Here is a 23,216-nt window from a genome sequence, read left to right on the forward strand (position 1 = left end):
TATATAGCAAGGTCCGGGTTTCATTCTTGGCATCCCACAAATCAGTTCTCAAGTCTCTCTCTAACATCTCTCTAAAACCCGAGAACCCGACTCACAATCCACCTCGATAAACGTGCCATATTTCCTTGAGAAACGTGTCCCGAGCCTTCGTTTGTGTATAACGTTTCCTCGAAGTACGTGCCACCCTCCACCCACATACCAAGAAGGTGTTTGGCGTAATGATGACGAATCTCGTAAAGCGTGTCGACGAGTGTTGAAGTTGGCATTATCGTTTGACGACCAAAGAGATCAAGCGGCGTTGGAGTGCTGCTCAAGTCCCTAGGATTTCTAAACGCTAAAGAGGTTAGGCGTAACGACAGTTCAATATAATATAACATTATATTCAAGGCTTTGGCCTTAAGTCGAGGTTATACTCGATACCTCGATAAAAGAAAAGAAAACATAACAAAGAAATGAATAAAAGAATAAATATTGAATATTGTGATTACATATATATGTGTGTAAGTATATATGTATATATTCTTTGTTATGAAAATATTATTTAATGAATAAAGAGTATTCTTAAATAAAAAAATAAAAGATTACGTTTCTTAGAGAAGAAGAAACGTCGGGTTTTTATTATAAACTAAAAGTTTATAATTTACTTTTAAACTAAAGGTTTTTAAGAAAATGAATCAAGGATGCCTCGCATTCATGGCCTACGTCACTGAAGAATCAAAGCCGAAAGAAATCAAAGACGTCCCCATTGTTTCTAACTTTTCTGACGTCTTTCCTGATAAACTTCCTAGAATCCCTCTCGATCGTGAAGTAGAGTTTAGGATTGATCTTATTCCTGGTACTGCTCCGATCGCCAAAGCTCCGTATCTCTTAGCGCCAACCGAGATGAAGGAATTAAAGAAACAACTTGATGAGTTATTGGAAAAAGGTTTCATTCGACCGAGTTCGTCGCCTTGGGGAGCGCCAATTCTATTTGTCAAGAAGAAGGATGGTTCCATGCGAATGTGTATCGATTATCGTGCGTTGAACAAAGTCACAATCAAGAACCGATATCCACTCCCTCGTATTGATAACCTTTTTGACCAACTTCAAGGTGCTAGCTATTTTTCTAAAATCGATCTTCGTTCCGGCTATCACCAACTCAAAGTTCAAACCGAAGATATTCCGAAAACCGCGTTTCGAACAAGGTATGGACATTATGACTTCACGGTCATGCCATTTGGACTCACTAATGCCCCAGCTGCGTTCATGGATATGATGAACTGTATTTTCAAGCCGTACTTGGATAAATTTGTTATCGTATTCATCGACGATATACTTATTTACTCTAAGTCTAAGGCTGATCATGAAATTCATCTTTAAACGTTGCTTGAAATTCTTAGAACCGAGAAGTTGTACGCTAAGTTCTCGAAATGCGAGTTTTGGTTGTACGAGGTGCAATTTCTTGGTCACATCATTAACGTTAACGGTATTCAAGTGAACCCCGCTAAAATTAAAGCTATCTAGGTTCATCGAAAATTTTTCTCGTATCGCTCTTCCTCTAACTTCCTTAACTCGTAAGAACATCAAATATGAATGGGGAACGAAACAACAAGGGGCGTTCGATATACTCAAACAAAAACTTACCCAAGCACCTATCTTGGCTTTGCTAGAAGGTACTGAGGATTTTGTGGTATTTAGTGACCCGTCTCACTCGGGTTTGGGATGCGTACTAATGCAACGCAAGAAAGTAATCTCTTACGCCTCTCGTCAACTTAAAGTACACAAAAAGAACTACACGATCACGATCTAGAGTTAGGCGCCATAATCTTTGCACTTAAGATATGGAGACACTGTCTCTATGAGTAAGATTTACCGTTTACAATGATCATAAGAGCTTGAAGCACATCTTTGATCAAAAGGAGCTCAACATGCGCCAACGGCGATGGATGGAAACGCTCAACGACTACAATTGTGAGATTGTTTACCATGAAGGCAAAGCCAACTTCGTGGCCGATGCCTTGAGTCGCAAGGAACATGAAAAACCCAAAAGAGTTTGAGCTTTGCGACTAGAACTCCAAATTGATATCTTTAAACAAATCAAATCCGCTCAAACTCAAGCGATCAATGAAAACCAAATCTCCGATGAAAAACGTCACGGCACCATTGACTCGCTAGTCAAAGGTGATGATGGTATCCTTAGATTCGGTAATAGGATTTGGGTACCAATCATTGGAGACTTGCGTGAGAAAATCTTGAACGAAGCTCACAAATCTAAATACATGATGCATCCCGGAAGTGATAAGATGTACCACCATCTAAAGGCGAACTATTGGTGGAATGGAATGAAAAGGGATGTCGCTTCGCATGTTGCGAAATGTTTGACATGTTTAAAAGTCAAGGTTGAACACCAAAAGCCTTCGGGATTGCTTCAGCAAACCGAACTTCCCGTTTGGAAGTGGGAGTTAATCACTATGGATATCATTACCAAACTCCCGAAGAAGACTTGACAACACAATGCTATTTGGGTGATTGTGGATCGATTGATGAAATCCGCACACTTTATACCCATCAATGTGTCGTATTCTATGGATAGATTAGCTCGTATCTATGTAAACACCATTGTCGCTTTGCATGGAGTACCGCTATCTATAATATCTGATCGAGACAGTCGTTTTACGTCTCGTTTCTGGAAAAGCCACCAACAAGCTCTTGGTACAAAGTTGAACCTTAGCACCGCCTATAATCCACAAACCGATGGGCAAATCGAAAGGACGATTCAAACGTTGGAAGATATGCTCCGCGCTTGTGTGATCGACTTAGGTGGAAGTTGGGACGACCACTTACCCCTAATGGAATTTTCGTATAATAATAATTATCACGCAAGTATTCAAACCGCACCATTCGAGGCGTTATACGGTCGTAAGTGTAGAACGCCTGTGTGTTGGTATGAAACCGGACACAATCAATTATCTGGACCCGAGATAGTCCAAGAAACCACCGACAAGATTCTCCAAATCCGTGATCGACTTAAGACGGCATGGGATCGCCAAAAGAGTTACACCGATGTTCGTCGTAAGCCGTTAGAGTTTAATGTTGGTGACAAAGTGTTATTGAATGTCTCGCCTTGGAAAGGCGTTGTTCGCTTCGGTAAGAAAGGAAAGTTAAGTCCTCGATTCGTTGGACCTTTTGAGGTACTGCTCGAGGAAATGCAAGGGATACATGATGTATTCCATGTTTCGAATTTGCGTAAGTGTTTAACTGATGAATCTTTGGCTATGCCATTAAAAGACGTTGAAATTAATGAGAACTTAAAATTCATTGAACGTCCAATACAAATTGAAGATTCAAAAACAAAGAAATTGAAAAGAAGAACTTTGAAAATTGTGAAAGTTAAATGGGACTCGCGTAGAGGGCCCGAATATACTTGGGAACTTGAATCAGAAATGAAAAGAAAATACCCACACTTGTTCGAGTAAAGCAATCTCGAGGACGATATTTGTTTCAAGGTGGGGAGGATGTAACATCGTGAAAATTTCGAGTTCAAAGTATCAACTTTCCAAAGTCTAGGGACTAAAATTGCCAAAATCCAAACTTGAGGGTTAAAAATGTAAATTCTGTTTTCTTAAAAGAGACTCCCAACGCGTACCGCGATGGGGTGTCTGACAAAGTGTGACACGTGTGCCACGTGGCACACGGTGGCACTATGAGCTGCCACGTGTCACCACGTGGCAACACTACTGCCATGTGTCGCCACGTGGAGCGGTGCCTGCCACGTGTTGTCTACGCTGCCTATATCGCGGTACGCGATAGGTCTGCTCAAGGACCCATCGCGTACCGCGATGGGGTCCAAAATAATGTATATAAATAGCAAGGTCGGGTCCCACAAATCAGTTCTCAAGTCTCTCTCTAACATCTCTCTAAAACCCGAGAACCCGACTCACAATCCATCTCGATAAACGTGCCATATTTCCTTGAGAAACGTGTCCCGAGCCTTCGTTTGTGTATAATGTTTCCTCGAAGTACGTTCCACCCTCCACCCACATACGTAGAATGTGTTTGGCGTAATGATGACGAATCTCGTAAAGCGTGTCGACGAGTGTTGAAGTTGGCATTATCGTTTGACGACCAAAGAGATCAAGCGGCGTTGGAGTGCTGCTCAAGTCCCTAGGATTTCTAAACGCCAACGAGGTTAGGCGTAACGATAATTCAATATAATATAACATTATATTCAAGGCTTTGGCCTTAAGTCGAGGTTATACTTGATACCTCGATAAAAGAAAAGAAAACATAACAAAGAAATGAATAAAAGAATGAATATTGAATATTGTGATTACATATATATGTGTGTAAGTATATATGTATATATTCTTTGTTATGAAAATATTATTTAATGAATAAAGAGTATTCTTAAATAATAAAAGGAAAGGATTACCTTTCTTAGAGAAGAAGAAACGTTGGGTTTTTATTATAAACTAAAGGTTTATAATTTACTTTTAAACTAAAGGTTTTTAAGAAAATGAAGTAAAGGTTCATCGAGGATTGAGATAAGACTAAAGGTCATAAGCCGGATCGTGTATCCGACTAACAAATGTTTATACTCGTACTATAGGTGCGAAATAAAGAAGGGAAAGACCCTTGGACGGTGAGTGAAGCCGATCCTAAAGAGATAAGGTGAATACGCCTCTAAACTTTTAAACTTGTTTTCAAATGAGTCAAACTTGTTATATGAAATTGTTTACAAGGAACTATGTGTTCCTAAAATCGTTATAACTATGGATATGAACATAGCCCTCAGGCTGTGGTATACGTATGTCTGGATCCTTACATAGGTGGTACTATGCGATGTATGGGCATGATCGCACCACCCTTGGTCGTAGGACGCTCTCCTGCAGTGAGTACGACCTTATGTGTATATTTACGAGTACTTAACTAAGTCAAACACTGCGGTGTTTGCTGAGGTGACCTAGAGCAGAGGCTCAAGTTTATAATGTGTTATTTGACATTGTTATTCCTAAGCCACGTTGGGTCGAGGTAGGCGTAGCCTCGAGGGGTAATAAAGTAAAAGAAAATATTTTTGCGTCAACGTGTTCACCAGCATTCGTTGCTGACGTATTTTCTTACATTTTGCAGGTGAACAAGTTTAACACTTGGAGTGACGAAGTGCTTATATATCCGATGGCTCGGATTTTTATTTTGTATAAACATAAATGGTGGTTTGTAAACATAAACAAGTAATCTTTTGTTAACAACTCTAAACGGGTATTTTATAATCCCGTCTTTGAATGTATATGTAAAAGTTATGTTTTGATCCTTAAAGTTTTTTAAGTCTTCCGCAAACTAACGCAACTCTGATTTATTTACAAATACGGTACCAACTATTGGGTCGCACTCCTAGGCCTAAGATGGGGGTGTGACAATTTACATATACAAAAAACAAGCATTTTATTTTTTGAGACCAAGTGACACGAGACTTGAGTAGACCAAACTTTTTATTCTATTTATGTCATGAGCTTGGTTAAACCGAAAAAACGTAAGACGTTTCCCACTTGAATCAATCCTTAGGTATATTCAAATTAGTCAACAACCATGCCATCTATTCATTCTTAAAGGCTTACTAACACATTGAACATAAAGTCTAAACCTTTAAGCTATAGTACGTTACGTGTGTTGACCTTGTCATTAACACAAAAAATTGTATTACTTCCCACATAATGAAAGTAAAATTTTGGTGGTTTTCTAATTTTATATTGTGTTTGGATTTTTGATAGATATTTGAAGTGCTAAAAATTACACACTTTTTTTCATTAATTATATTTTTTTTAAAGTTAAACAAACATGGTTACTCGGTATTTATCATCCCATTTAAATGGATCAACATTTCAAAACGGATTGGGTCAAACGCTTTAGTGTAAAGATCAGCAACGTTTTCACGAGTATCAACTTTTTCTAGCTCGATTAACTTTCCCTAACCACGATCCTATATAAAATGATGATGTATGTCAATATATGTAGTTTTACTACATTTTACGGGATTGTTTGTTACTGAGATAGCAACATTATTATCAATCAATATAGGAGTGTGAGTGAAATTCAAAATGTAGTCGCGCATCTATTGTATCAATAAAACTTGGGAGCAATAGTTAGAAGCTGCTGCATATTCTGTCTCACATGTTAATTGCCAAGACACCAGTCTCCCCCCATCTCCCCCCTACCCCCTCATAAGAACTGACAACCATGTGAATTTGTGTAGACTTTCTATTCTAATTGCATCCTCCGTAATTTGAATTTGTGTAAGCTATCCATGTCACCACCTTTGGGATACCGTAGCCCGAGCTTTTGTTTTCCCGTTAATTAAAGCAGAATCTACTTGATTGCCTATGCAGAAAACTAGAGGAGATGAGTAGTTTTTTTTATATTTTAATCAGATGTGAACGAGCTAATGACTTTGTTAAACTATTTTAACAACTTATAATAATGAACACTAGGGTTAGAGATGACACAAACGGATTTATAGAGGTTCAGGTAAATGTTAACAAATTCACTCTACTTCCTCTCCTCGATCGAGAGTTTTCTTCACTAGTCGTCTCTTTAAAATTGTAGGGATCACCAATACAAATGTCTCACTCTTCATAGGAAGTGATCACTTTCTTCACCAAGCATACCAAGTACTTAGATTAACAATTTCTTCAAATCCCGCTATATAAAGATAGTGAGTTTTCTCTTTACTCTAATTTAACTCTATATCAAGATAGAGTTCCTAACCCAATAAGAAACAAAGTGATATCAAAATAGTGTGTTCTCCTTTCAAATCACCAACTAATGATGATTCCTCACTTGTCAAAACACTAAAACAAACTTTGGTGTTGACCCATTAGTTTAAAAGTAAGATGGTTGGATGTTTAGCACTGAAAAGCTCTTCTTTTTGCTATACACTTTTAATCTCCAGGATTAACCTTGAAGTGTGTGTGTAATTGTTGTAGAGAAAAGGAGTGAAGACTTAGTTTGAATAAGTTTTATATTTATAGCCAAGTATGTGAGAGACAAGGCCAAGGGACCGAATGGCCTAATGGTATGTTCTAGCGACCGTGGACGCCCAGTCACTTCACATTGGGATTACTAATATTAACGTTGTATGTGGTCCTTCTCTTGATATTTTGGCTTCTAATGTTGACCAACACATGTGAGAACATGTCCTAATCACTTCTCACTTCTCCATATAACACAACACAATTATTTTACCTATTTGGTTAAACATACTTAATAAACATCAACCAAAGCTCAACCCATTCCACATTTGAGTTTGACTTGCCTCTATGGTAGATTTGGTTGACTAATGCATGAAGGATTACGAAACACTTTCCAAAAGTAGAATAAGTCTTACAAATATTTGTTATTTGAACAATTCTGTTTAAATATATATAATTTTATAAACTTAACCTAACTTTATAAAAACTAACATATCTAAACTAGGTTGTTAATTTATCTTCAACAAATTAATCATGCAATATCTTCATCTTCAATGTTAGTGTAGAAATCTTGATTTAACCATAAGTAGACATAAACTTGATAATCTTGATCTTGAATGTGCGTAGTCTTAATTAAGTTTTTTGTTATTTAATTGTGACTAATGATGATCTAGTCAACTATTATGGGACATGTGTCAGAAATATTGTTATCAATGATGAACTAGAAGTATTTTATGTCACATTGTCTTAATTAGGTCATTATCAAAACATTAAAGTTGATTATGGTCATGTGTTGTCGCTGAAGCCGGCGTGTGAATTCATCCAATCACATTGTGCCATGTGGCGCTGACTGGACACAATCCTTCAAATCTTGTTGATCGAGCCACCAGTGAATATACCCCATTGTCATTCGCGCCCGCTGAATTCATCCATTCGCGAGCCAACCCATCAATCTTCTTCCTTGACTAAACACGCACAAGCAAATTTGGGGGGGGGGGGGGGCTCTAACCGGGGTCTCTCCCTGGTCCATGACTTAACTAAACACGCACAAGCAAATTGGGCTTGTGCTTCACCTTGTAAGTGGATTGGAACGAAACTTAATCTATAATATATATAAACGAAAAAATAAAAATCCTACGTGTCGCGATATAGTCGCTCCCCCATTTTTTTTAAGTCACCAGATTTGCTTGATTTTTAAATGGAGGCTTCTCATGCATTTGACCCGAATTCATGGGTATGGGTCTTATCAAACCCAGATATTTCTTAAACGGGTTATAACATCTCATTAAATTCAAAACCAATCTCACCAAATATTTGATTTAAAAATCCTATAGAGTAGGGATATACTAAAAATTAATATCTGATTTTTTAAAAAAAGATATATATTATTTATAATTAAAAAACCAATTTTATGGTAAAAAAAATAAACGGGTCTTGGGTCTCATCAAACCCATATAGCTTTTAAACTGGGTTATAACATCTCATTTATTTGTTAAACAATTTATCATTAACCATAAGTATATTATTAACTTTCATACAATAAAAAGAATAAATATTCAAAAAATAAATATATATTAGAAACAAATAATATAAAACAACCCCTGTAATACGGGGGATAAAAACTAGTAATATATATAAATGAAAACATAAAAATCCTACGTGTCGTGATGTGGTCGCTCCCCCCTTTTTTTGGAGTCACCAGATTTGCTTGATTTTTAAATGGAGGCTTCTCATGCATTTGACTCGAATTCATGGGTATGAGTCTTACCAAACCCAAATATTCCTTAAACGGGTTATAAAATTTCGTTAAATTAAAAATTATTCTCACCAAATTATTGATGTAAAAATCCTATAAAATATGATATACTAAAAATTAATATCTTATTTATTTAAAAAAAGATATATATATATATATATATATATATATATATATATATATTTAAATTAAAAAACCAATTTTATAGTAGAAAAAATAAACGGGTCTTGGGTCTCATCAAACCATAAGTATATTATTAACTTTCATAAATATTATTTATAATTAAAAAAACAATTTTATAGTAAAAAATAAACGGGTCTTGGGTCTCATCAAAACCATATAACTTTTATACCGGGTTATAAAATTTTATTTATTTGTGAAACAATTTATCATCAAACAATAAGTATATTATTAACTTTCATACAATAAAAAAATATAAATTCAAAAAATAAATAAATATTAGAACAAATAATATAAAACAACCCCCGTAATACGGGGGATAAAAACTAATTAAACATATAACAAAATCGACCAGAAATTGAAAATAAACCCGAATTCAATAAAAACCAAAATCTGAGCATCTATTTCCAATTAGATCCCATATGCTAATTACCTGGTATGAGCTGGAATCGAAGGAAAACGAGAACTCAGGTTTCGTCCAAGAACATGAATTCAAATTCATCAGAAACGACTTGGATTACTGCAATTGGTAGAGGGCTTAGGTTCGGTACGTGAGTGAGAGTATGAGGGCCGAGTTACTTGAATTTTGGTTGAGTATTTATAGGATTTAGAGGTCCAAAAATTGTCTGTGTTTATGTTTAGTGATAACTGATTCGTTGAATTCTTGACTATTTGGCCGATTTCATGAATCAAACACGGAAGAGGGGGGGGGGGGGGTTGTGTCGGTGATGGGTTTGGGGCAGGGAAAAAGAAAGGAAGTTTGGTCAGTTTGCATAACTGGTCCTTGAGGTTTAGTTGTGATCAAAAGAGGGTAAAACTATACTTGAGAGGTTAAAATGCACATGTTTGATAGTTATTAAAAAATTCATTAACGAACAAAATAGATTAGAATATCGCACAATGAACAACGTAATAAAATAAATAATAGATAAAAAAATATGAAACGCAAATTTAAAACTGGTCGAGTTTCGGATTCGGAAATTAACGAATGCTACAATAATTAGCATTACTTATGTGCATAAAACACTGTCTGTGTCTTCTATTTGTTGCTATATAACGTCCAGATACATAATGCGCATACTTTGTACTTAATTATTACTTTATTAATTTCACAAGTCTATGTTGGCAGTTTTAGTATGGTGAGCCTTTCAATGTGTAATGTTTGTAAACTAGCCTGGAAATGTGTTACTGAGTTAGTTCTGAAAGAAAAATTTAGAAAGTAGTCCAACAATACTAAGACCAACCACAGCAATCCAATAACAAAACCGCCACATCTTGTTGCCATCTCGTTCATTGATTATATCATCATATAATCGAATACGATCAAGTGGTATCAGTGTACCACATTACTAAAGGAGTTCTTGAACTTTATTGGTTCAATATGGACCCTACACCCAATTGAAGTATCTGCAATAACAAAAAACACCCAATCATTCATTGGCTCAGGTACGATTGGCTCATGTTGTTAGTGTAATCTTGCGTAAGTGTGTAGACCTAGTTGTCGTACTTACAAACCTAGGGGAATTTTGAGTTACTTTTTCTTCTATTCTTGTCTAACAAGTAATTATATGGTTATAAATAGGGTTTATTTGTAATCAAGTATTCACAACATATTAATCAATACAATAAAGGTTAGACTTGAATCTTATTGTCTTCGATTGGTATCAAGAGCTACAGTTGAGGTTCAAAAATCACCGACAAGGATTACCGATCAACGAAGGTCCAGCAAGTATGGACGGTGAAAACCGCAAGAGCTTGTGACAGCTACGATCGGAAATCAAGAAGCGCCAATAGAAGAACAAGATTCCGGCGACCAAGGTTTAATTGGCGGTGAGTAATATTCTTCGATCAAGAAACAAAGTCTGGCAAGGAAGGTAGTCACCTGAGATTACAAGCCTTGCGACGGGTTGTAAGGCATCGAGGAGCAAGTAGCCGCAACCAATATCAAGATTCAGTCGAGCTGATTTCTGGGCAGCCTTGAATCTTGTAAGAGTTCATTCGTTGTTACTTCAAGATTAGCAAGAAACCCCTGGAAAAAACGTGAACAACCCCGGTTAGTCCGTTACGACGAAAGGTTTTTTTGTTTGTCGAGTTTCTTTTAGTTGTTTGGTAAATTGGAAGGGTTACCTGGAAGTTTGTGTTTTTGTGAGCGCCACGAAAGTCAAATGGAAGTAAACTTCTTGTTTCTTGAAGCAATTAAAGAGTTGTTCAAAAAACCAGGAAGAATTCTTTTGGATTCTTGTGGAAGTACACTACAAAGAAAAGAATAAGGATATTTTCTTATTATACTTTGGATTGTTTGGTTCAACGTTTAAAATACTAACGAACAAGAAAAGATGGGTGATCAACCAAATAATCAAGTTCTAGAGCCAGGTAATCAAGTCGGTTTTCTCAAAGAACCGAGTTCCCTCTCGATTCAGTTTCGGATTCTTACGTCCACCAATTATACGATTTGGACGGTAAAAATCAAGGCCATCTTCAAGGTTCAAGGGTTGTTGGAGGCTATCGAACCAAGAACGGGAACGGTGGTTGACTCGAAGATAGACAGGTTGGCGATTGTGTATCTCTATCAAGCCATGCCAGAGGCTTTGGTGATGCAAGTGGCTCACCTTTCCACCGCTAAAGAGATATGGGATGCACTTAAGACTCGTTTCGTTGGGGTTGATAGGGTTCGAGAAGCACGTATTGAGTCTCTTCAACATGAATTCGATGTACTCAAGATGAAAGAAACTGACACGATTGATGACTTCTCGACCAAGATTAGCCAAATAGCTTCCAAAGCAAGCAATCTTGGAGAACCGTTTGAAGAAAAGACCCTTGTGAGAAAGCTTTTGAATTCCATTCCAAGAAAGAGGTATATAGTGATTGTTGCTACCATTGAACAGTTTGCCGATATAAAGACCATGACGTTCCATGAAGCTGTTGGACGACTAAAAGTGTTTGAGGAACGATTTGGAGATGAAGACAAACACGTGTCCGGTAAGCAAGAACAACTCCTATATACATATGAAGAATGGAAAGCTAAAAGCAATCAAGACTGGCATCATGGGAAAGGCAAGATGGGAACTGAATCAAGTCAAAAAAACAAGGGAAAGGGTAAGGTTGTGGATCGAGAAAAGAAAGAACCCCGAGTGAAGAAGGATCGGTCAAAGATTAAATGTTATCGGTGTGATGAACTAGGGCACTTTGCCACGTCATGTCGTTTTTTTAAAAGAAGACCGGGTTGATCCGAAGCAATATGCTTCAACCCCATGTGATAAAAACATGTGGATTCTTGATAACGGGGCGAGTAACCACATGACGGGAAATCCAGAATGATTTTCTAACATCGATCGTAACAAGACTGGTAAAGTAAGTTTCGGTGATGGTTCGTGTGTTGAAATCGAAGATCGGGGCATGATAGTAGTAGAAGTTCAAAGGGGAGAACAACAAGTCTTGAGTGACGTTTATTTTATTCCATCTCTCAAAAATAATATTATAAGTCTCGGACAATTAGATGAAGCAGGATGCAAGATCGGGATCCAAGACGGTATCTTATGGATATTCGAACAAGATGGAAGACTTCTAATCAAGGTATCGCGTTCCTTTACCCGGGTTTATAAAATTAATTTAAAGGTCGTTTCTCAGGTTTGCTTACAAGTCAATTTGCATAATGTTGCATGGATATGGCATGCTCGATTGGGGCATTTGAATTTTGATGCCCTTCGGGGTCTCTCGAAACTCGCGGATGGAGTGCCAAGAATCGAACACCCGATGCAAATTTGTGATGCATATATGCTAGGCAAACAAACAAGATCGGATATCCCGAAAGAATCTAATTATCGTGCAAAGGTACCGCTCGAGCTCGTTTATGCCGATGTTTGTGGGGCGATTACTCCCGAGACACATGGTGGAAACCGATACTTTTTACTTATTGTTGACGAGTACACCCGCTATATGTGGGTTTTCACAATAAAGACGAAAGACCAAGTTGAGGGTTTATTCATTGATTTCGTGAAAATGGTGGAATACGAAACGAGCAAGAAACTCAAAACCATACGAACCGAAAATGGGGGTGAGTTTACATCCCTTGTGTTGGAAGATTACATATCAAGTATAGGTGTGGCACATCAGTTTACGGCCCCGTACACCCCACATCAAAACGGAGTGGTTGAAAGAAGAAACCGAACCATACTTGGTACGACTCGAAGTTTGTTAAAGGTGATGTCACTACCACAAGATCTATGGGGAGAAGCTGTTCATCACTCGGTTTATTTACTAAACCGGTCACCAACAATATCGTTGGAGGATTCGACTCCGTACGAGCGTTTAAAAGGACCGAACCTTTCACACGTTAAAGTGTTCGGATGCACGGGGTATGTCAAAGTCCTTGGTACCGGTCAAAAGAAGTTGGACGACCGAAGCATTGTGATGATTCACTTAGGTACTCAACCTGGAACGAAAGCCTACCGTATGTTTGATCCGATCAAAAGGCGAGTACATGTTACGCGGGATGTCAAGTTTGACGAGTGTAAAAGGTACGCGTGGGCTGATCTTGACAAACAAGATGGCGAAAAGGGTCCTGAATGGACCGAGTTTATTGTCAGGTGCGACATTGAACCCGAACCGGAGCAAGTGACATTCGGGTTTGACACCGGGTCCGTATACCAACATGATACCGGTGAGTTGGTTCGTCACAGAAACGAAAGTGAGTCATCAAGTTCAGAAGGTGGCAGCCTACCTTTAAGCCCGGCTAGGCCCAACACTGGCCTAAACGAAGAACCGTTACAAGTTATTCAGCCGCGTCGAACTACTCGAAAGACGGTTTGCGTAAGAATTTAGCGACTTTCTGGTTGAAGGTATACCAACACCCGCCGAGCAAGACCCGACAACCGACGAGGTAAATCTCCTATTATTATTCGATGATGAGCCTGTTAATTTTCGAGAAGCGAATAATGAAAAACATTGTAAAAAAGCATTGGAAGCGGAGATCGAGTCGATTGAAAGAAATAAGACATGGCGGTTAGTCGAAGCACCACCCAAAGTAAAACCGATAGGTTTAAAGTGGGTCTATAATATAAAAAGAGATGAAGCCGGGAAAATAACCAAGTACAAGGCCCGACTCGTAGCTAAGGGGTATGTTCATAAATATGGGATCGATTTCGAAGAGGTGTTCGCACCAGTGGTGAGAATCGAAACCGTTTGACTTTTACTCGCGTTAGCAGCAAACCGAGGTTGGGAAGTGCATCACTTGGATGAATTTATAGCAGCTACATCGGCTGCCTGTCAAGCCTTATGGCTTCGAGGTTTGTTGTCAGAGATGACTGGAGAAAAGGAGGAGATTGTGACGTTGAAGGTGGATAATTCATCAGCTATCGCCTTGATGAAGAACCCGGGTTTTCATGGGTGAAGCAAGAACATCAACACACGGTACCGTTTCATTCGGGAGTGCATCGAGAGAGAACAAATCAAGGCTATCGCCTTGATGAAGAACCCGGGTTTTCATGGGCGAAGCAAGCACATCAACACACGGTACCGTTTCATTCGGGAGTGCATCGAGAGAGAACAAATCAAGGTGGAGCATGTCAGTGGAGATTTACAAAGAGCAGATATCCTTACAAAAGCGTTGCCACGGTTGAAGTTTAACGAGATGCGAAGCTTCATCGGTGTCACAAGATTAGGGGGTGATTGTTAGTGTAATCTTGCGTAAGTGCGGGGACCTGTTGATGCATGTTTTGTAACAGATGATCTTTTGTGTTTGTTAGAATTGAGAGCAACGGTCAAAGGGGAGACTGTTGGTGTATTTTGTGACCGTCGCTATGCAATTTAGACCAGCGGAACGCCACAGGCGAAGTTAGCACAACTTCGCCTTAGGCGAAGTTAGAACAACTTCGCCAACAGCGAAGTTGTAACAACTTCTGCCTTAGGCGAAGTTATCACAACTTCGCCATAGGCGAAGTTATGAACAACTTCGCCTACTGGCCCAAGCCCAAGCCCGAGAAGATGTTTTGTCTATATATATGTGTGTCTTGTTTAGGTTTTGCATCCAGAAAATAAAAGTATTGTGTTATAGTTCATTTGTCTAGAGAGTAAAAGAGAGGAAGTGTCGTGAGAGACGACCCGAGGTAGAGCTCACCTGGGGTCGGACGTGTTTCTGTTTATGTTACGGTATGTAACGTGTTTTGATTATTATAAAGAATCTGCAGATTTGTTTATCCCGTTCTTGTATTTGTTCGTGTACGTGTTTGTGTTCTTCGTCTTTACACCAATAAACGAGTCTAGGAGGATTCCGCACTCCTAGACCTCGTGCGGATCTCGTATCGATCAGTGACGCCCCGGGGGGACCTACATGTGGTATCAGAGCCTTAGGCTCTTATGCTATGGTTCGAGATCTGCGTTTTGGTGTTTCTGGCACGTTTCTGTGCGTTTCTGGCCGAACAGCGCCGCAGGCAAAGTTATTGTTCATCAGGCGAAGTTGCCGTCACTGTTCATAGGGTTTCAGCGAAGATATAAGGTTAAGCGAAGTTATCCACAACTTCGCCTACCTCACAAGTTCGCTTATCAGTCAGGCGATGTTATGGACAGGCGAAGTTATGGACTGGCGATGTTAACTTTAGGTGAAGTTAACGAGAAAAAAAAAAGAGTATTTTGGTGTTTTCGTTTGTATGGCCAGGTGTACACGATTATTGTGAGACCGAAGATGTTGTTCCGTCAACGAGTGATCTTGTTATCTCTTGGTCTTACGTGTGAACAAATACGTGTCAACTCTGGATATGGAGTTGAGTTTGTGAATGGGATATTGATTGAAACTGGATATTGACACATATTTGGGTGTTTGTGGGCAATGAAATTGTTGTTGTTTGAGGTTGACCAACTGAAGAAAGTCAAATTGAACTGAAGGTTTTCGTCATTACTGGATTGCGGTCAGGGCATATTATTTATGTTATTTTCAAGGTGTTCGAGAATTGGATCCTGAAACGTGATGCTTATTTATTAGAGTGAAAATTTTGGAACAAGTTGGATTTAATCGGGAACTAAAGTGTTTATGTTCTTGATCGTTATCCCTGGTGATTGAAGATGCTTCGGATTAATTAATGGTCATGTGTTAGATTCTGTCAAGGTGATTTTGTGATGAAATTGATCACTTGATGTTGAGTAGTTGAAGTTTAAACCTTATCGTATGCCGACGAGTTGGTGAAGTTGTGGAGGAAGCCCAACTTCACGTGTTAGTGAAGTCAGATGGACTCACGTGATTGGTTGAGATAATCTATTGGCACGAGGATGCATGCATTTCAAAGACCTCAATCGTTATAGTCGGAGAAGCTTACACTAAAGGGGAGATCTGATATGGAAGACGCTGGGTGATTGGTAGATTTGTGAAGCTACATGACAGTTTCAGACACGGCTGGTTGAAGGGCAAACGGATGATCATCAGTTAAGAGGGAGTCTGTTGATGCATGTTTTGTAACAGATGATCTTTTGTGTTTGTTAGAATTGAGAGCAACGGTCAAAGGGGAGACTGTTGGTGTATTTTGTGACCGTCGCTATGCAATTTAGACCAGCGGAACGCCACAGGCGAAGTTAGCACAACTTCGCCTTAGGCGAAGTTAGAACAACTTCGCCAACAGCGAAGTTGTAACAACTTCTGCCTTAGGCAAAGTTATCACAACTTCGCCATAGGCGAAGTTATGAACAACTTCGCCTACTGGCCCAAGCCCAAGCCCGAGAAGATGTTTTGTCTATATATATGTGTGTCTTGTTTAGGTTTTGCATCCAGAAAATAAAAGTATTGTGTTATAGTTCATTTGTCTAGAGAGTAAAAGAGAGGAAGTGTCGTGAGAGACGACCCGAGGTAGAGCTCACCTCGGGTTGGACGTGTTTCTGTTTATGTTACGGTATGTAATGTGTTTTGATTATTATAAAGAATCTGCAGATTTGTTTATCCCGTTCTTGTATTTGTTCGTGTACGTGTTTGTGTTCTTCGTCTTTACACCAATAAACGAGTCTAGGAGGATTCCGCACTCCTAGACCTCGTGCGGATCTCGTATCGATCAGCGACGCCCCGGGGGGACCTACAGGACCTAGTTGTCGTACTTACAAACCTAGGGGATTTTTGAGTTAGTTTTTCTCCTATTCTTGTCTAACAAGTATTGTATGGTTATAAATAGGGTTTATTTGTAATCAAGTATTCACAAATTATTAATCAATACAATAAAGGTTTAGACTTGAATCTTATTTTCTTCACATGTTTGGTTGGTTCGGAAAAAGATTGCTAACAAACAGTTGGGTCGGAATCAGTTCGTATCGATTCATCCCAATCTTTGGTCTACACTTCTTTGCCGATGATCTTTCTTTATGAGCTTTCCATTTTTTTTAATAAAATGTGGTTAAAATGGTTTTGGGTTGTATACAGAAGAAAGGATTGTAGAGAATGATTTGATTGAATCGGTTTAAGGGTTTACATGTTTATATAAGATAAAAATTGAAACTTTTCTTTTTTAATACTCAAAGACCGTTATCCTCATATATACTCCACCCGAGTTCAACAACTCGCTCCAACCAACTTGTTCAACTACTTGGACACGAGAGCCGAGTTCAACAACTCGCTCCAACAAACTTGTTCAACTACTTGGACACGAGAGGAAGGGGGTTGTTCTTACTTAGACTAGGGGTAATGGGGCGCGGTGGGTGGGGGATGGTCCAGGTGGCTGATCAAGTGGCTCGCGAACACTGCTACACCCTTCATGTGATCAGGGGCGTGGACGAGCCCTGTGGCTGGGACCAAGGGGCGATAAACTAGCCGTAGGCTAGTTGAAGTTTAAAAAAGTAGCCATTGGCTATTAAAAAGTTTTTTTTATTACAAACCCACTATAAATAACTACCACATTTTATAACAATAACACACTATTCTCACTACATTTCTCTCTAATAATTTAAAAATCTCTCAAGAAGCTCAAATTAAAAACCATGTCGGGCTCGGGTTACGGTAATATCAAACATCAACGACACTCAATTTCCCGAGGGATTGAACTACATGGATGACGAATAGTTTCAAGCATTCATGGATATGTCACAATCCGATTATTCGGTCCCGGAAACACAACCGAAAATATGATATCGGGTCGTACCGAAAATATGATATCGGGTCGGTGGACCGATACTCGTAAATATGTAGGATTGTTTACCAACATATATAACCGCAATGCTAACCGAATGCGGCCGAGTGGGTCCGATGATCTCGCGATTTACCAATTCACTTGTGATGAATGGAAACAAGAGGTGTTGAGGAGGTACGGGGTGGTAAAGACGTTTGACGAGGGCTACTTATGGGAGGTGTTAAGAAAGTTCTCGAAATGGATTGAACTATGTGCGGAGGACGTGGCCGATGGGGCAAAACATACAAAAACTAGTGCGTCCGACACATACGTCTCTTAGAGCAGTTCGGAGAATCAAATTGACTTCGACCTAAACTTGTTCGAATGTCATTTGAAAGACCAAGGTTGTAGCCGCCCTCCGCGTAGGGATCGTGGGAAAAAACGGTTGGTGATTACGACTATAAAAAAGAAATTAAAGAATTGTCAAGTGGCCTCCTCTCGATTGGTGAAGCTCGACATAGAAGAAACCGTTTCAAGAGTTTTGGTTTTCTAGCCAAAGACTTTAGCCACCTAACGCCATCTAACCAAGCGCTAATGGAGGAAGAAAAAGATCGTATTCGGAAGGAATTGACAGCACAAAAATAAAAACGCTATTTATATGTATTTTTTATTTTCCTTTATATTTTTATTTTTATTTTTCTTTTTATTTATGTTTTAATAAAGTATTTTAATTTATAATTGTGTGCATAATAAAAAAAAATCAATCAAGCCCCGGATCACTTGGACCACCACACCCTTTAGGGCTTGATCCTGGGGCATGCCATCACCTACGTGTCGTGTTTTGATTGGATCACTTGAGGCTCAACCAAGCCTCATGACCCTTAGCCTTACTCACCCTTTACTCGGGTGGTACGACTTCACAACCACCTCACCCTTGTATCACAATGTTTGTTGCATGCATTAATGTGGTACTTCAATGTTATTTAGTACCATTTGGTGGGTGAAGAGGTAGGTCCCAGCAGAGCCCAGTTGGACCCGCAAGACTCACCTTGAACAGGGACGTCTGCGCAACGACCAACTGCTCCCGCAGGACCCACCATGCTCAGAGAAAACCTTACGCGCAGTACGCCAGCTGTACCCGCAGGGAAAGCCTCCCAATGGTGAAGTACCCCGCTTGTTCCCGAAGTTGCGGATACAAGCCATCAGGGAAGGCTACCCGCACTGACAGCAAGGCTACACGCACAAGGCACTAGCTACTTCAGTAGTCACATGAAGGGATGAGCAAGGCGGGAATACTCCCGCCTAAATGAGCCAGTCCGTATGCTTCTGGAAGATCTTTTGTACTATACCTACTAAGGTATGGGCAGAACAGACGATCTGACCAGAACAGCCCATGAACCAATCACAGGGTGACAGCTCACCGACAACAGTACGAGGAGGAGCACCCTCTAGTACTGTTTGTCACTATTAGCCGCTGCCTACTCACCAACCCTTACTATGGGACGTGCGCAGCCTACAGTTGGTGGAACAGTGCATAGCCGGCAGTAAAGGAACAGTGTACAGCCGACCTTGTTACTGTCGGCCGTAGTCTATCCACCAACCAGCATGGCCTGTGCGTAGTCCACTGTTGGTAGAACAGGAATACTATTCAGCCGGCTGTACCTTCTAGGAAACCTACCTTCGGCTATAAATACTCCAACACCTTGGAATGGTAAGGACATCATCTGATATCTCGTTATCTTATCTAGCAATCTCTTAATATATACTTATATTCAGAGCAATCTAGTCTGATTCTCACGCCGGAGGGTGGTCACAAGGAGGAACCCCCCCCCCCTTCTCAGTGACGAGCTTACGGTGTCTGTTTTGCAGGTCATCTGAAGAACAACCTTCTCTGCTGGACCTCATCCTCGTGGGAAACATTACTTAACCCACAGATTATCCGTAATCTGCCCTGGGTCACTTAGTGTTTCTTCATTAGCGCCATCCGTGCATAAAAGCTAGAACTAATTCTTAGTTTTTTCAAAAATTTCTGAAGAAATGGTTAACGTTACTCCGGTCCCAAGACCAGTAAGCGACCAAGAAACCCCGGTAACCACAACCCCAGCAACTGGGGGGAACACCGGCGGTTATACAAATTTTACGAACACTACCCCGGTTACCCAAGCCGGAGCAAGTGCAGTAAACAATATTCCACTGGGGTTCACTGATGCCCAGTTGGAAAAACGAACGAGGGTCCCTCGCCAAACACTAGATCAAGTTAAGGCGTGGGCCGAAGCACGTCAGAAAGAGTTCCAAGCTGAGTTGGATGAACGCTTGCGTTCAGTTCAACAGGCTGACGAATTCGGCAGTACTCGCCAACATCTCAATATGAACAGTGAGTGCGAGTACTCAGACGATGAGCGGGAAGAATCCGATACCGACGCAAACCCTCGCCATAAGGCAAAAGGGAAGCGTAAGGAAACGGACTTCCAACCGATAAGGAATTTTGGGGAAGCCTTTAAACCAACGAATGCGGAGAGAAACCCGCGTGACTTCTCTAAAACCTTTAGACCAACTGCTGCAAATGCAGGAAAGTCAAAGTTTGCAAGGGACATTGCGGAAACAATCGCCCCGAGAAGTGCCAAACAAATGTCCAACATTGGCACTTATGATGGTCTATCCGACCTAGACGACCACTTGAACAGATTCATTGCGGGGGCAACCGTCAGTAACTGGACGGAACCCACGTGGTGTTATATGTTCCAGATGACTCTGGTTGGAGCGGCCAGGGCATGGTTCGATCGTTTACCGGTCCACCACATATATGATTGGGCGGACTTTCCGAACAAGTTCAGCCAACACTTCAGCCAACAAAGGAAATATACTAAAGAACAGTGGACGATCCTCAACTGCGTTAGAGAGGAGGATGAATCTTTACTAGACTTCATCACTCGCTTCAACTCCAAAAAGCTAAGTCTGGGCAACATAAGTGAAGATCTTGTTCGCGCTGCTTTCATCCAGGGCGCCGAATACCCAGAGCTTATCCGCACGTTGACGGGTAAGGACGGCATGCCATCCACATGGGATGCCATCATGACGGCGGCCAAGCGCTTTGCCGAGACGGAGAAGCAACTGGGAAGGGATCTTCCCCAGAGTACACACCTCTACACGCAAAGGACTAGAGAAAACAATGTTCGGATCGCCCGGCAGAACAAAAAGAGGAAGCTAGGTATTTGGCAGTCAAGGGTAAACTTTGACACCTCATCCAGCTCTCACCCTCTTGTTGGCGGAAGAAATAACACACACCCTTCAAGCCAAAAACACCGGTGGACGCCACTCACCAAAAGCGTCACGGAGATATTTGCCACTTAAAAGCTACCATGGCCAAAAGCTCCAATGATCCGGCAGCGACCCAATGCGGATCAGAGCAAATCCTGTGACTTCCACGGGACAAAAGGTCATAGTACGGAAGAGTGTACATCCTTGAAGGATATTGTTGAAGCATTCGTCAAGGATGGAAGACTTGCACACCTGGTGGCATCAATCAAGAAGGGAGGAAGGAACGATAACCGGTACCGAGGCAACGGACGAAAGCCCGTTGACATCAGCATCAACATGGTTCATGGTAAGATCAGAGGAAGAAAAAGGCGAACAACAGAACCATGCGCGTGGAAGGAAGCTGAGGTGCGCTTCCCGCGAGTGCCAGGAGGACCCAGCAAAGAAGGCCCTATCGTCATCAAAAGCCAGCTGGGGCACTACATCACTTCTCGCACTCTTGCTGACAACGTCGCCTCGTCAACGGTGATGTACAGGCAGTTCTTCGACAAGCTAGATGATGAAGACAAGGAACGCCTGGAAACGATCTGGGCCTCGATGGAAGGGTTCGATGGCAGCACAAACACCTCCCTGGGTATCCTATCTTTCCCCGTCACTCTTACGGACGGGAATCACTCACGCACAGAAGACGTGGATTTTGTCGTAATGAGGAAGCCACACCACACATACGACATTCTCTTCGGAAGAGACGGGATGGCAAGATTCAACGCCGTGGTATCCTCAGTCCACGGCATGATGGGATGGCCAAAAGCTGAGGGTGTAGCGATGATCACCGGCATTCCCCAGGTATGCATCGCATCTGTCTCATCTAAACCCAAACCAAAGATGGCTAAACCAACCATCACCGAACCAGAAAGATGGGCCTTCAACGGCAAATACCCTGACCAGGCCGTTTCCATTGGCCCAACAGTTGTTGATCCCACACGCACCTTACTCAAGCGCTTATTACAGAAAAACGCTGACATCTTCGCGTGGACACCAGCTGACATGACTGGTGTACCCCGAAGTAAGGCAGAGCATAAGCTCAAATGCGATCCGGCTGTTACACCAATCGTACAAAAGCGCAGAGTAATGGGGCCAGAACAAACTAACGCGTGTAGAACCCAAGTCAAGGAACTCCTTGACGCAGGCATCGTACGCGTTAGTAGATATCAAACATGGGTTGCAAATCCCGTTATGGTACCGAAGAATAACAAACAATGGCGCATGTGCATAGATTTCAAGGACTTGAACAAAGCATGCCCCAAAGATTGTTATCCGTTACCCGAAATTGATCTTAAGGTGGATTCGTTAGCACCGTTTCGCCTTAAATGCTTCCTGGACGCGTATAAGGGGTACCATCAAATCCATATGGCCGTTGATGATCAGGACAAAACCGCTTTTCGGACGCCCGATGGCACATTTTGCTACCAAATGATGCCATTCGGACTTAAGAATGCCGGGTCCACATACCAACGCCTGATGGACAACCAGTTTCATGCCCAAATTGGGAGGAACTTGGAAGTCTACATGGATGACTTGGTCATCAAAAGCCCAGACGCAGAAGTGATGTTGAAAGACATCGAAGAAACTTTCAACACGCTCAGGAAGATAAACATGAAGCTCAACCCGAGCAAGTGTGCCTTTGGAATGGAAGAAGGGAAGTTCTTGGGGGTCATCGTCACTAAAGATGGCTTCAGAGCGAACCCTGAAAAGGTCGAAGCCATTATCAAAATGGAATCACCTACTACCATCAAACAGGCTCAGACACTGAATGGACGACTAGTCGCACTTAATCGCTTTTTGGCAAACCATGCGTATAAGTCGTTTCCTTTCGTGTCAACGTTGAGAAACTGTTTAAAGAAAACGCACTTCCGCTGGACACCAGAAGCGGAAGCAGCTTTTCAGGAGATTCGGTCACGCTTGATCGAACTCCCAACGCTCACAGCACCAAAAGCGGGAGAGGAG

General features: G+C 40.9%; 1 protein-coding gene across 1 annotated transcript; it reads left to right on the forward strand.

The window, feature by feature from the left end:
* The first annotated feature begins 11,216 nt into the window (after nucleotides 1-11,216).
* Nucleotides 11,217-12,107, forward strand: LOC143618294 (uncharacterized). The gene has a single exon (XM_077090561.1). The coding sequence runs from the start codon at nucleotides 11,217-11,219 to the stop codon at nucleotides 12,105-12,107; it is 891 nt and encodes a 296-aa protein (XP_076946676.1).
* The last annotated feature ends 11,109 nt before the right edge of the window (nucleotides 12,108-23,216 follow it).

Source organism: Bidens hawaiensis, unplaced genomic scaffold, assembly GCF_021521415.1.
Source record: "Bidens hawaiensis isolate Kalapana, Puna unplaced genomic scaffold, B.hawaiensis_p1.1 tig00068048_1, whole genome shotgun sequence".
NCBI classification, from domain to species: Eukaryota; Viridiplantae; Streptophyta; class Magnoliopsida; order Asterales; family Asteraceae; genus Bidens; species Bidens hawaiensis.